Source organism: Oculina patagonica, chromosome 10 (genome assembly GCF_052425735.1).
Source record: "Oculina patagonica isolate OP01 chromosome 10, crgOcupat, whole genome shotgun sequence".
In the NCBI taxonomy this organism is placed as follows: domain Eukaryota; kingdom Metazoa; phylum Cnidaria; class Anthozoa; order Scleractinia; family Oculinidae; genus Oculina; species Oculina patagonica.
The window spans coordinates 20,619,928-20,635,346 of record NC_135767.1 but is presented as its reverse complement, the minus strand read 5'-3'; the positions used below and the strand labels follow the sequence as shown (position 1 = coordinate 20,635,346).

Here is a 15,419-nt window from a genome sequence, read left to right as displayed (position 1 = left end):
CGGGCAAGTAAAACTGAGACATATTTAGCTATAGAATTTTATAAGCGTAAAATCGAGGAAGAGCTTCAGCGTATAGGTAAGTCAGGTAAGGGTAAATTGCGATCAAAGGCGCGTTGGTACATGTAGAAGATCCTGATTGCAGACCTGAGTCAGTCTCGTGGGTAAGAAAGACGCTAGGAATAGGCCATTTTCAAAAAAAAAACCATAATACCCTTTGTTGTCCCTTCAAAATTTTGCATAAGCATTGTTTTCTATTTCTTTTGCTGTCCCAAGAGAAATTGAAAACAATGCTTATGCAAAATTTTGGAGGGACCACAAAGAGTATTATGGTATTTTTGAAAATGGTCTATGAGTCTGGCACAATTTAAGACCATTCTCGTCCCCAGAGGCGCTTGTCCTTCTTAGCCGGCGGAACCTGTGAACGAGAAACAAGTGGCTCTGGGGACACATGATTTGATTGGGCTCCTGATTTGCTGGATTTTAACAAAAGGAACAGCCAATCAAATGAAACGTTTCAAAATCCCTTTGTTATACGAGAATTTGAAACGGTTTATTTGATTGGCTAGATTTGAAACTCCCTTTGTTAAAATCTAGCCAATCAAATCACGTGCCCCAGAGCCACTTGCAAGTGTTCTCCTGCACAGGCTCCGCCGGCTAAGAGGGACAAGCGGGGCTCTGGGGACGAGAATGGATTTGAGACATAGTGGTGCTACAAAAGAAGTCTGACATTCTGACAGCAAAAACATTTATTGATAACGAAACTGGGTAAACATTTACACAGCTTTAGTAAAGAGAAGTAACACTGTTGCCATAGCTACAAACTAATACATTGTTTCAAACCTTAACAAAGAACAGCATTGACACGAAAGGAAACAACACAGCCTGCAAGACACTATTCTTGAGCCCGGCGGCTGCGTTTACATTCTTGGCATTAGTGGTCGGGTAAGTGGTCGTGTTGTTGTGGTCTTTTACATCATCAAACGCGTTGAATGGGTTATTAACATCTCTCACGCCATCGCACTGACATTTTCCGGTTGCCCCAGGATCACGGTTATTCTCGCAGTAAGGATTGTAGTCGCTAAGACTCACGTCTAACAATTCCCGGTCCATGGATTGAAATGTACAACCAGAGTCGAACAGCTTCTTCAAACACGGCTTTACTTTGGCTTGTTCCCTGTTGAGTTCAATATGATAATGGTTAACAAAATTATCGTCGCCAACCAAAATTCATAATTAGGTTTCATTGAAAACAGACTGGGGGCGAATTCTGCACGTGCGACTTGCATTGCAATGACATCATGTTACCCCGGTAACTATGATCAATGTTTTGTAATTAATTTACAATTAGACTACAATAACATAGCCTCCCTCGCAGTCTTTTTTGTGGAGAGGAGTGAAACACAAACTGTATGGGACTACTAATGGTAGATAGCCAACGAGGCCTTTAGCGCCGACACCGAGTTAGCCATAATAATCTCTCAACCAACAAGCGCGAGCTAGTGGAATGATTGTCCCAATGAAAACAGCCACGGAATATCGACGAATCATGCTAATTTTATAAGATTTAATGGTTAAGTTAGCACTTAGAACCCTCAGAGACACTACCATCGCTAACTGTGTTTAAGGTCGTCACGTTCGAATCGGAGGGTCCTTGCCGGCTTTCCGGAGCTCAAGTGCTAACAACCGTGAATGTTTGGGGGTAGTAAATTTCAAAACTGCCGTACTGTTGTGACTTACTGGCAAAGAGACGGGTCTGACTTGTTTGCTCGTTGAAGGTTTTCACACAGGCAGAGGCACGCGCAGAGCACGAGGAACCGATTGATGAGGGCGGCATGGTCGGTATTTGTAGTGCACCTTCAGAACAATATACGTTTTCTTTAAAATGCTGGTGAACAAGTCCTTTGATCCAGCTTTCTGGCAGCTGGTAATTGCTACAGATCTGGATGGTCTTACTGAGACAATTATCCATTTGTTAAAATTTGACACTGAAATGTAAAAGAAAAACATAGGGGTTAAAATTGAAGCCGTGGAAAATAAACAGTTTACCTCGACTACAACCCCCCATTTCACTAATCATATTTTCTTTTCTCCTCTCTCTTTTCTGTTTTTAACATTTTGCGGCAAAACTGCTTTATAAGTGCCAAAAAACCACCTTACCTGCAATTTCCGTTGGGAACTTCCTGGAAATGTTTAATAAAACGCGTGGTGCACTGAAGTGAATCGCAGAAGTACTCCATAAATGTACAACTGCCAACATTTGGAAATGCTGCCTTACTTCCAGAAATAAGCACTAAACGTGTGAACAACAGAAAAAATGTGTTACTCTTAGGAGTACCATCATAGCTGGCTACTGTGCACGTGAAAATTTGACGATGCAGTTTTGTTGCGCGCGACTTCTTTAGTGTCTTTAGTGCATGCACGCGAGTGTGCACGCGTCATGCAAAAGTCCATTCTCGTCCCCAGAGGCCGCGATCCTTCTGGTCAGCACCAGGTGCTGACCAGAAAGATCGCGGCCTCTGTGGACGAGAATAAGAATTTTTGTAAAATACCATAATACTCTTTGTTATCCCTCCAAAATTTTGCTTATGCAAAATTTTGGAGGGACAACAAAGAGTATTATGGTATTTTTGAAAATGGCCTATGACAAGAGTCGATCTACAATTTTAATCATTTGATATAACATCGCCTGAAGCTACGACTGCCGTGGGGTTTTAAAACCTGTGACATTTTTCATTTCGTCTGCGACAATCGCAAGCAAATTGTTGATTATATTTACACGAAACAATTCATGTGGTAGACTTGAACGTTCTCCTAAAGCGATTTTGGATCAAGCGACTTAACTGCGAGCATTTGATAGTTAATAAATCCTCCATTTGAAATTGTAAAACTTGAAACAAACATCATTTCATTTGGTTTTTATCCGAACAGTGCAGAGTTTTAATTAAACGTATTGTCGTACATCGCATTCCTTCAAAGGAACCAGGAAAGATGAATCGCCCGAGGGGTTCTTTAATCCAGTGATCATATAGGAAGCTAAGTTTCGGATATTATCTCGAACGACCATTGTAACCTATAGCCTGGGAGAATCCCTTTCTAATTTGGGGAAACAAAGTAACAAGATAGAAAAAAATAGAAATTATTAAAAACTTTATGAAATGACTAATTTTACATGTAATGCTAAAAACTGTCAAGTGTTTTCACACAATATGAGAGGTTTGTCTGAAACCTGTTGATTTCGCACCTGTACATTTCGAAAACATGTACATTTCGAACCTGCTGCCATTTAGATTCAAGTGTAAATTGTATTACTTAGACCAAGACAAAATTTATTTTCTCTTGTTAGCCCTTGAAACGAACCCTAAATTTGGAACACCTTTCTGTTGACATGTTTCTCCCTAAGGAGGGTATAGATAGTTATTTTGACGCATGAGTATATAAAGGTTGGTGAAACGTGCGGGAATTTTTCCGGCTAGTTCTTTAGTTTAATTAAAAAAAGGTTTTTTGATTAAAAAAAGGTTTAATAAAAAAGGTTTTTTAATAAAAATTTAATCAAAAGAAAGCGAATTTGCAATCTAGTATAATATTCCAGCTAGATATTTACGAAATAACTATATAAATAGGGGTTGACGCTGAATAAAAAGTAAAACGTTTCGATCACTTCGGTGACCTTCATCAGTTAAAATGAGGGCGAGATGGCGGTGAACGTAAAATAACAAAAAAAGTAATGATAACAAATTCATAAAAAGCATTAAAGTTTAAACTGAAATTAACGGTCTATTGAAGTTCTAAAAATTGTTGAGGTTACGATAAACACATGGGAACTCGACACGTTCGTTAATTGAGATTTTCTCTTTGTCGGAGTGGTACGCGCTTCTAGGAAAATCTTTTGTTCCACTGGAAGTAGAGTGGTCTAGTATTGCTGTGCCGTCGAAATCGAAATTGTGTCCTGTTTCAGGTTGGGCGAGTTGGGTCAGTGCGGATTTTGTTATCACTAATTTTTCTATTATTTTACGTTCACCGTAGTCTAGCCCGCATTTTAAGTGATGAAGGTCACTGAAGTGACTAAAACGTTTTACTTTTAAAATTTAATCAGCGTCGATCACGATTTATATATTCATTATCATGCCTGATTACGACCAAAAAATGTTCGGGTTGTAGCCAGGCATGTTAAAAAATTCGAATTAATAAGTTGACACTGGCTAAAAATATTGTTTTTGGACGTTTCGGCCACTACTGTTGCCTTCTTCAGCAAGATAAAAATGCAAATGTTCAACGGCGTCCTGTTAAAATATGTAACGAATGTGTGATAAAAACTAAATGAACTTTCCGAGTGCAACAAAAGTCTCTAGAGCATTCTTAATGAGTCTATAAATTCTTACTGCTATTGTAAACGTTTGGTAGCGCTATGTGTTCGTTTATAGCGTTCCTATCTCGCACAGAATGCCAAGCTTCAAGAATTAGTCGTTGTTTCCACACCGTTGACCTGTCAACAATTTCGACGCTCTCCAAATCTATTTGATGGTCGTTAAGCATATGGTGTTTTGCCAACAAAGAGTTTTTATCCAATGTTGCGATGGCCTTCGCGTGTTCTTTCATACGTGTTTTAAGCGCGCGTGATGTCTGACCAACATAAACACAGTCGCAATCGTTACACTTGATCTTATATACAATTCCTCTGGTATCCTCTTTCTCGATCCTGTCTTTTGGTTTTTTCAGTATGTTCGAGATGGTACGTATAGGTTTATGGGCGACCTTGATGTTGAAGCCACGAAGAACGTTTGCAATTCTTTCGGAAAAACCTTTGGCGTAAGGGAGGATAACACACATTAGTTTTTATTCACAAACTAATCAGACTCAAATAATGACTGTTCTTTCGACGTCCGCGAGCGATGACGATAGTGAATCGAGGAAACTATTTTTTTCGGCAAACTTCCACAGGCAGTACCAGATTCTTCGGTCTTGAAGTTGTGTGCCTTGTGTAAATTCATGCAAGTCTTGGTCTCGGTTTTCTAAGATCATACAAGGGACTCGGCGTCTCATTTAGTCTTGGATTTTACTATTTAGCGGCCACCCTTACCTAGGCTTATACTTTCTTATTTATTTGCAGCGTAGGATTTCAAAAGCTTGAAAGGCATTCTGTGCGCTGGCAACACGATCGTGTGTAGTCTTAATAAATAAAATTGCCGCTACTGTCGTCAAAAAATGAGGTATAATAGCTATTTCTTTAAGGAAAGTGAAATTCACTTACCTAGAGCTAAAAATGGGGTAAACAAGATCATTCTCTTTCAAGTTCACTCGTAGTCGAGAGGCAAGGCTTATTTCCGGGATGTTTTCCAATACCACAGGTATCTCAAGCTTATGCTCTGAGCTACCTTGTTCCAGGCTGTCGAATGGTGGTGGCGAACGAAAATAGCGTCGAACGACAAAGGCCTGGAACAGACTAGCCCTGATCACAGTCATATTGTCGTATATTGACAAAAGGTACCCAATGTGTACCTGGTTAGTGTTTATTTCTATACCAAATGCATGCGTTTTTAGTTCGTGATCCATTTGTTTGATAGATAACAATGTTTCATTGTTTTTGTGAGGGCTATTTAATTAGAGAAGTACAGTAGAACCCCGGTAGCTCGAACTCGGATAACTCGAACAGCCCCGCTAACTCGAACAAACTTCCATATCCATTGGATTTGACCTCAACTTTTCAGTCATTTGTACTCGGTTAACTCGAACTCGGATAACTCGAAAACCCCCGCTAACTCGAACTAAATTTCGTTTCCCTTGATCAAAATTTGGGTCAAATTTACCCCGATAACTCGAATTCCGGTTCCTGCAACTCGCCACTTATGCCCATTGATTAGAACAACGAGCAGATCACGTATTTGACAGCCATTTCCACTCTTATCATACGAATTTATGATCGTGTTTGAGTTTCTGACGAGATAAGTTTACTTTGCACTATACTGTATACTGTAGTGCTGAAAAATCAGTAAACTATCAATTATTAACTTGGCAAATTTAATATTCAATCGACCCCGATAACTCGAAACCCCGCTAACTCGAACTGTTTTTCGTTGCCCTTCAGAGTTCGAGTTACCGGGGTTCTACTGTATTGCATAAAGAGTTTAAAATTTCTAAATAAGAAGGATCAAAATGGCTGTTTTTATGCTACAGACGATAATGTCGTCTAGACGACTTTAACGTCTAAGACGTTTAAGGCGTCTGGTATAAAACCGGGACGCCTTTAGTAGACAGCTTTTCAGAAAAAAAAAAGACTGGGTTCGACTCACGGAGGACACTGGACACGAAGACGTAAAGCCATCAGACGTTAAAGGCGTCTGTCTTATTTACTGTTTTTGTGGGGGCAAAGCCGCCACATTGTTATCGACTGAGGGATTTATTTATTTATTTATTTATTTGTGTGTGGGTTTGCTTGTGTCACGTGGTCTTCTGCGAGAGAGCCTGGGGATGAGTCGGCGTTGCGTGTCGAGTAGGCCATATTGGATTTTGGTGTGTCGTACGTTTCGTGTGGTTTCTTTGATTTCAGCTGTTCCTGTAGTTGCTCGTCATTACAGCAGCTCACGAAGTCATACTAGCCAACATTTCGTTTGGCTGGAAGTCTGTGCAGGTTGCACATCAATTCAAGAGGAGCTTTTACGCTTACGCAAGCCAATATTGAGAGCCGCAGAAACAGCACAATTTAATACATTTGTACTTGAATCAGTCTATATGGCTATATGTTCTGATATATGTAAATTATTCTGCAATGCATACCTACGGAGCGATATAATAAACAAACCATTTTAGTGCTACTGGTTAAAAAAGAGAAAAAAAAGGGAAAAAGAAAAAAATTGTCCCCTCTGGGATTCGTACTCGGGCCTCTGGCGACCTCTCGTTCCCCAGTCAGTTGCCTACCCAACTGCGCTACTCTTACATTCTTAATGACGTAAGGGCGAAAATATCGTATATCAATGTAATAGACATTCCGCTGTTTATCTGTTATCATGTGCATCAAAGAAATGTTTGAATCACCTGCTGCTCATAAATTTTCAAGGAATTAATTTGCAAAAAATCACAAAGATTATTTGCCGCAATAAATAGCAGCCTTAAGGTAATTGAATGTACTAAATGAATTCACAAAAAAGAAGAATCAAATTTGAAATTATCAAGCCCCCACACGTACGCATCGCGGATCGATTTTTATACTAGTTAACGACGTCCCGTTTTTATACTAGACGGCTTTAACGTCTGAGACGTTAAAGCTGTCTGATAAGAGCTTCGTTCAGACGCTCTTACGAAAAGACGTTAAAGGCGTCTGTCTTATTTACCGTTTTTAGTGTAGTGTTTGAACTACACTAATGCAGTAGATTGTTTGGGAGGTGAAAAGTGCTAAGGGGATAACGCTAGCTGTAAACAATTCCAAGCATGCCATTCATTTCAAAAGATCGGCTTTCAAATAGCCTGCGTTGTTGCAGCCAGACGTGTCACCAAATCCTTACTGCCAGGCTACTTTCAAGAGATCGTGTATGATTATATGCAAGATTTAAATCCTCGCGTTTCCAGGTATGAATTGCAAGAATTACTTGTCTTTTGCCGAAAAACTGAGAAAAAAACTGAGAAACAGCAAATACATGTCAAAAAGCAAGTTTCTTTGATTTGTCAAACACGCATGAAAGCGAATGTTTCCAAATTTATATTTAAGCGACATGACCTTTTCCCAACATCAACAATCCGTCACGCAAATTGAACATTTCTCAAGTATTTCCTTCCATGAATGAAACTTTTGTTTGAGAGCGGAATATTTTCTCAGAAGAAAGTTTTCAGACCGTCGGACATTATAACAAGTGTGCCGTGTGAAATCTTCGTAGTGCAAAAACCAATACTTTCACTGCTGATTCCATCTGTTAAAAAAAAAAAGAATTTACCGCAGTTTTCTGTTTTTTAACGTGGGAACTGTGGCTTCATTGTGAACTAAGGAACGGTTATATAGGTTTGGCTTCGTCAGTTGGAAGAGCTAAATCAAGCTTGAGGGCCGAAAATTTCGAAGTCCACTTTGACTGGTTTGTCAACTATTGTTATTCAACTGAAGAGAAATAGTTATTGATTTATTGTATTGCCCATCTTTTCGATTTTAATTGTGATTTTCTTGTCCGTGACATTGTTTTGCTTTTGGATTTTCGGACGGTCTGTAGTCAACATAAGTTTGTAAGCGGAGGAGGGAAATAAGCGAAAATTTCGCATATTGTGATTATAACGAAAATTAAACTGACATCACTTCATTTCGAAATAAAACACGATGTAAATTTTATTGTCATCAACAGTAAGTAAATTCAACTTATCGTCGTGTCCAAGGGAGGACAATGTTGTGTTTCATTTTTTTATGGTCTAAACGGTAACCTCTTCGGCTTGATAGAGGTGTCAATCTTAGTTGCTACATGTATTTCAAACACTACACTCTCCGATTGGAGCACTCGTTATACTAGACGTTAATGTCGTCTCTAGACAGCTTTAACGTCTAAGACAGCTTTAACGTCTAAGACAGCTTTAACGTCTAAGACAGCTTTAACGTCTCTAGCATAAAAACGGCCAATATTTTGATCACCATGTGTTTATCGTGTTTATCTTGGGCTTTTTGGCGTTCCTGAGCCTGGGTGAGGCGAGAAGCGGTCGGGGAGGCGGGGGCGGCTTAAAGAGCATCTTGCTTGTTTCATTAAGGTCATTGCCCTGTATTGCATTGCGCATCCTTCCTGCGCAGACTTTTACGCGTAATAAGCGTGCGCGAGCGCGCGCACATAAACAAAATGGCGGCTTTTTTCTATGTGGCTTAGTCCGCGAGAGAAGTAAATTGTCGCTTTCTCGTAAACGAGTCTGGTGACCTATCAATTTTTTCTCATATTTTGGGTGTAGCGATCAAATTCTTTCTGTAAAATGAAAACAGATCAATTCTTGTGTTTGAAAAATAAATTATCGCTAAAAACGTGTACTTTGCTGGTACTCGCAGAGGAATTTTAAAGGAATTATATGGAATATACAAGGTCTTCCTGCTCCTAAACGAATCTGGTGACCCCCCTTTTTTATTTCAAAATTTAAGTTCCTTTAAAGTAATAAACCAGTAGGCGAAGTTTGGAAAAAAAATTGTGTTCAGTTCTATTTCAGGGCAATGACCTTAAAAAGTATAAAAGCATCGTGAAACTTGGACAGTGTGAGGTTTTCTCAGAAATATTAATTTTTAATGGGATACCTTTATCTATAACGTCACATGACGTCGCAGTCGCGTCTTCATTTCTGAGATCTGTATCTTGGATAAAATAATAAAGATGCATACTGAATAAAGGAATTGATGTTTTAGTTATCTAACAAAATGTATTTTTCACACTTTTTTTTCTTGCGAAGATTGTTTGAACCCTGTTGATAGCACGCATCGTTTGTGTGGTGCTGTTTTAGTTTGCACATAAACTAGTATGACCAGTTTTTGAAATTCTCAGAGCTGTCGTCGCCTATATCATTTGTATTGTGTACACTGGTAGTTTTTCAAGACTTTCAAGTAGTCGAGTCTAGTCGAGACAGAACGAAACGATTTACAATAGTGGCATAACACTATTAAAAGACACTATTCAAAGTCATTTGCATAGTACTATATTATGCATGCAAGTCATAAGTCCCATGGAAATGGCTAATTAATCCCATGGCTCCCTCCCGTTGGCGTAGCGGTGTTATATGCTCCCTAAAAAGGACACTACATTTCTAGGGCATTCGACGGTAAAACACCACGACTACAGTCCAAATGTCGCGCCCCGCCTTCCCTCCCTTAGCGATCTGTGTTCGGTGCATCAACTTCAAGCAAAGCGTTCATTTTGTCTTTGGGCGTACTTACCTTGTTTTTGTATCTTACGCGTTCGCTGTTGACCCCCTTCTTTCACAAGACGCCTGAGGAAAAGTCTCCCGCTCCGCCGGTGACACTCTGTGTCGCCTGTGGCTTCACCGGAGTGTCGCTCTCCATATCTTAGCCATATAACAATGACGGCAAAAATAATATAGTACTATTCGTTTAAGCTGACAACACCAAAGATATATTTGCGATCTCGCACAATATATACAACAGCACAGTTGCGTTTCATCAGTACATCACAGTTGGGTTTCATCAGTGAAAGGCGGAAAACAAAACTTGATGGTTGGTGGCAAAACGCGGGGTTTTCCAAGTACAACAGCCCCATAATTCCACGCGCACTGCGCTTTAACCAAGGAAAGAGGCCTGGGGACTACACAACATTGAGCTTAGTTCAGCCACTTGCGACAAGGAGCATTATATCGGCATAATAAATATACAGGTAGAAGACCACAGCCAAGTATTTCTCTTATCGTTGACACACAGATCTCAAAGTATAATTACGGTACAAAGAAAGTCTAACATGTTATAAACAAAAAAACATTTAGTAGAAAATTAATATTCCTCTACATGACTTTTCCAAAAAGCGCAAAACGCCGTTTTAGTCCTTTGCTAAGTTTACAGAAACGAAAAGAAACTAGTTGTTCCTAAAACCTAGAAACTCATCCCGCACATATAGCGATCTAACTGAACCAGCTTTTTTGTTTCAGAACTTAACAAAGACAAGCAGTGACGCGACAGCAAACAGCAGAGCCTGCAAGACACTACTTTTGAGGCCAGCGGCTGCGTTGAGCGGGTTGTCAAGATCTCTCACGCCATCGCACTGATCTTTTCCGGTCGCCCCAGGGTCACGGTTATTTTCACAGAAAGGATTGTAGTCGCTGAAAACCAAGTCTAACAGCTCCTGGGCCTCAGGGGGAAATGTGCAGCCAGAATCGATCAGCTTCTTCACACACTGCTTTGCTTTGGCTTGTTCCCTGTTGAGTTTAATATTAATGTTATAATATTTGGTAATATTTATAGAGAAGGAACGTAAATTTGCAAGGGCCACCGTGGCTAAGAAGGGAGTTAGTTTTGATAGAACTTATTCCCTCGATTATGTAGCCTGTATCAAATTGCCTTGGAAACCCGCCTTGAGTGTTTTTGTGAAAATATACTACGGCCGGGTCAGAATACAGTCAGCCGTGAGGACTATCAGGGACCAGGGGGTAACCCCTACCTAACGTTAGTTGAGTATACATACCCCGTGGTAATTGGGCTATTCCTGGGATAATATAAATACGAGGTGTACAAGAGACCCGCAGAGCTTAATTAAATACCGTAACTTACGAGCAAAGAGACGGGTCTGACTTGTCTGCAGCGTATTTCTCGTGTAAAGTTTTCACGCAGGCGTTTGCATCGGCGCTGAAGGAGGCAGAGCACGGGGAACCGACTGATTGCGGCGGCATGGTTGGTGGTTCTACTCCACCCTCAAAACAAAGCGGGTTTTCTTTGAAACTCTGGTGAACAATTCCTCTGACCTGACTTTCTGGTAGCTGATTATCAGTACAGATCTGGACCGTCTTGGTCACACAGTTCACCACTTGGTTGTATTTGGCACTGGAATGTAAACAGAAAACACAGGGTTTAAAAATGAAGCCGTTGAAAATAAATAGTTATCCGCGACGCCTCTTCCTCCCTTGCTCCTGCTATATTTATGACATTTTCCAGCCAAACTACTTTATGCAGGCTAAAAAACATCTTACTTGCAATCTCCTTTGGGGTCTTCCTGGAGTTGTTTATAGAAACGCGTGCCGCACTTACGAGCATCGCAGAAGTACTCCATGAATGTACAGCTACCAACATTTGGAAGCGCTGCCTCACTTCTAGAAAGAAACACTAAAACAAACGTGACAAAAGAAAAAAATACGTTATCTTAGAGATGCCATTATATCTGGCAACAGCTGTGCAAGTGACAATCTGACATGAAAGCCGTTCCAGCCTACGCACAATAAATATACGTCTAGATTCTGTTCTTAGGCCCCGTCCACACTGACCCGGGTAAATTTGAAATCGCATCTTTCTTTACACGGATAGGCCAACCGTCCACACTGAAACGGCGTTTTTGGCCATCGAAAACGGAGCTTTTCAAAAACGCTCTCCACAGCGGGTATCGTTTTTAAATTTACCCGGGTAAATCTGGACGGAAAACATTTTACCCGGCGTTTTCAAATTTCTCCGTTTTCAACTTTACCCAGGTCAGTGTGGATGGGGCCAGGTCTGTTTTTAAAGTCGTTTAGTTAAGCGGTCACATCGGATGTCACTTAACCTCGGCTCTTTCTCTCTCTTTTTTTTTTCTATAAGCCAGACACCTCTCTTAGTAGACTCTAAGACGGACATTTGGAGCCAGACCCGACGGTGTCCGGGACTTCTATATACGTTTTTAAAACAGTGCAGTAGATTCCCGATGTCGCAATGAAACCCACGATTTCTCGAACCACATTTCGTTTCCCTTGGATAGTACTTCTCTGTAAGTTTACCCCCCGATTACCTCCCAATTTCTCGAAGCAAATTGACCATTTTTCAGTTTCCCCTGGAGGTTCGAGATATCGGGATTCTACTGTATGTTGTCATCAGGTTTCTAAATAAACAACACCATTGGAAAGGGCTTTTTGTCGCCTCCAGTAACTCGAATTAAAACAGTACCATAACTGGCAATAGGCAAGACGATGCGCTTGCCTCGTCTTGATGTTAACCCAAAATTAAAAACAAAATATGTTTAGTTGGGAAAAATAATCCCCAGTTGAACAAGATTGATTTTTCCCTGAAACAAGTAAGAAAAATGTTTAAGAAAGAGTTTCAAAGCTTCTAGCTCTCAAAATTTTCTGGAGAGCAAGCCCCCCAGAACCTCCAAGCAAGATCTTGCCTCGTCGATGCCAAAAGTCTGGTTACGGCCCTGATTAAAGTGTTTTTGCGCAGACTGAAGACTGTTCACCTATTTTTCCAAAAGACAGGCTTTTTGCACTTTCCCAGTTTTCCGTTTTCGCTCGTGTTCAGGAACCAAGATGGCGGCCCGTCGAACTCACCCCCAACGACACGAAAAAAATAGGGGACTGTAAACAGTCTACGTAGACTGAGACCTGTCTTAAAAATGCCCGGAGGTCTTGGCTCTGGTAGAGTACGAAAAGTCAGGAAAGAGGTTTAAGTTCAATAACAAGTAATCAACAAGGGCACCCAACGAGAAAAGTTTACTATAGGTGTCGGAACACCGTTTTTACCTTATAATTATAAGTGCATTTTTTGTGCAATTTGTAAAAATAAAGTTAAAAAATGTTATTATTAGGGCGATCAGTGTTTGACATAATAAAAATTTGGTTTGTATCTGATCTTAAAATCGGTTTAAAAAAAGTTGGTAAAAACGTATAAAACTGAATTTTCGGTAACTCTCTGCTACCTTCATCAGAGTTAAAATTTGGATCAGTTTTTGATAATTAAACAAAGGAAAATCTCGTTTTCCGAGCTATACGAGGTGTATAAAAACTTATTATGCAAAAACTGAACCAATTTTAACTTTTTTAAACCGATTTTAAGATCAGATACAAAACCAAATTTTTATTAAGTTAAAAAAACTTATTTTTAAACGCTAAGTTAAGTGTATCTTTTCGGATACGCTAGCTGGACATTCAAACTTCAGAAAATTATAGGGAGCTAAACATAATCAACCGAATTTACGAGCCGCTGTTGCCTTCTCGAAAATCGTAGCTGGCATTTGTTCGTACCCAAAACGACATTCTATCTCTCTCTGAAAACAGCAGGCATACTTTCACCATGACACGGAAGTTTAAGCTAAAGAAATCTCCAGTTTTTTATCACACTTTAACCCGAAAATCGTAGGCGATTATAGGTCTTCCGAACAAAATTCACCGAAATGGTCTGTTGGCTGCCCCTGAATCAAGGATCGATCAAAGACTTCGAAAATACTGTGTGTCATACAATGCGCAATGGAACACAATTGATTAGTTTGATAACCGAATGTTTATGCAAATGTAAGACATTATTCACAAGACAACCGAGAGTCAGCTTGAAATAAATTATGAATGGCCATGCATAGCATAAGGATCATCTCGATATTCAGTTAGTTCAAGAGGCTCGTTTAACCCAACCGACCCTGAGCAAACAATTTCACTTTAAGACCCGATACGGGGTCGATACGGTAGGGAATGAATCTGTACAGTCCATGTTTTTAAAACACGAAGAGTACATATACGAGAATCGACGTGAGTTGGGCTTGTACTAGCACAGACAGTAAACAATGAAGACGGGCATAATTAATTTCTTGTCATGAAAACACATGGTGGGTTTCACCGCAATCCTACGACGGATCAATTTGGAGTATTGAAAGTCTTTCTTGTACACTGGTGTGCGTTTGTTGGGTGTAGATGACCTCCTTTACAATGTTTCTTAAGCGTAGAATTTTTAAAAACTTGGCGTAACCTTTTGTGTGTATTTAAATGTACGCGGAAATAAATAGAATGGTTTACTCGATTTCACGGTCCGTCATCGTTGAGTGCATGCAAATCCTGCAATTCGCCTTCAGAAAAATTTAAACTGGAACTATTGCCTACAAAAAATGTAGCTATGTCTTTTGAGAAAAGTGAGATTCACTTACCTAAGGCAAAAACTACGGTAAAGAAGATCATTCTGTTCCGATTTCACTCCTACTCGCTTCCGCGTGTTTCTGGGGTGTTTTACATAAAAGGAGCTGCCAACACCACAGGTTCCCCAAGGTTACGCACGTGGTTTGTAAGTCACCCAAATGGAATACAACTTTAGGGTTGGCGAATAGTCCTTCGAAAAAAATGCGAGCCTCGCAGGCTTCTAGCCAAATTTCAAGGGGATTTTTTCTGCGACACCTTTTCGGAGTTTCACTTCTTTTTTTCAGAAATATATCTCGCCGTCTTGCTAATTCTCGAATTAACCATTTGACACCGTGGAAACCCGAAACATAACGCCTAGTTTTGTTGACTTAATAGAGCTAATATCATGAGTAATAACGCATGCATAAAAGAGTTTTGATTTCAATTTGAAAAACTAGACATTTTCAATCGACCTTCAAACATGTTCAAAAATTTCCATCTTGTGTCTTTGAAAAATCGCCAAAAGCTGATTCTGACATGCATGAGCGAAAGTACTTCAGTACTTAGTCGTACTTTTAACACTGTTTCACCAAGAATGCAGCAATGTTCTGGTGTTAGGGCCCCTTTATTGAACTCTTCATTGACCTACCAAGGACAAAAACAACGCTAAAAACGTCATCTTCTCTTTTTCTAGCTCTTCGAAAAAAGGTTAATTTGGTCAAGCTTTTCTGTTTTGTCATTGCTCAGAAAACCTCGCTTAGATACACTGTATGAATTGTTTTAAGTTTCTGTGAGAAAATTTACGGCTTAATGTCGAAATTAAAGTAACTCGTTGCAAGCCGAAAAATGTATTGCCTACTGGTTCGCGGAAAAGCCGTTCTAAAAATAGGCTTCTACCGAAATACATATCGCGAAGACAA

The 15,419-nt window shown here is 39.9% G+C and overlaps 2 protein-coding genes and 2 pseudogenes across 3 annotated transcripts in view; 1 reads left to right on the top strand and 3 right to left on the bottom strand.

The window, feature by feature from the left end:
- The window catches only part of LOC144629184 (uncharacterized), an 80,700-nt gene that overhangs the window by 51,686 nt on the left and 13,595 nt on the right, over positions 1 to 15,419 (bottom strand). The gene's annotated exons all lie outside the window — the stretch shown is intronic.
- LOC144629188 (uncharacterized) overlaps positions 1 to 15,419 on the top strand; it is a 107,760-nt pseudogene that overhangs the window by 87,717 nt on the left and 4,624 nt on the right. The window lies entirely within an intron of this gene.
- On the bottom strand, positions 835 to 5,460 carry LOC144628782 (uncharacterized; annotated as a pseudogene).
- Positions 10,453 to 14,600, bottom strand: LOC144628176 (uncharacterized). Its single transcript, XM_078486239.1, has 4 exons — positions 14,532 to 14,600; positions 11,629 to 11,761; positions 11,213 to 11,482; positions 10,453 to 10,860 (listed from the first exon to the last, which is right to left on the bottom strand). Exons 1-4 carry the CDS (start codon positions 14,560 to 14,562, stop codon positions 10,590 to 10,592), a joined length of 705 nt encoding a protein of 234 aa, XP_078342365.1. The 5' UTR covers positions 14,563 to 14,600; the 3' UTR covers positions 10,453 to 10,589.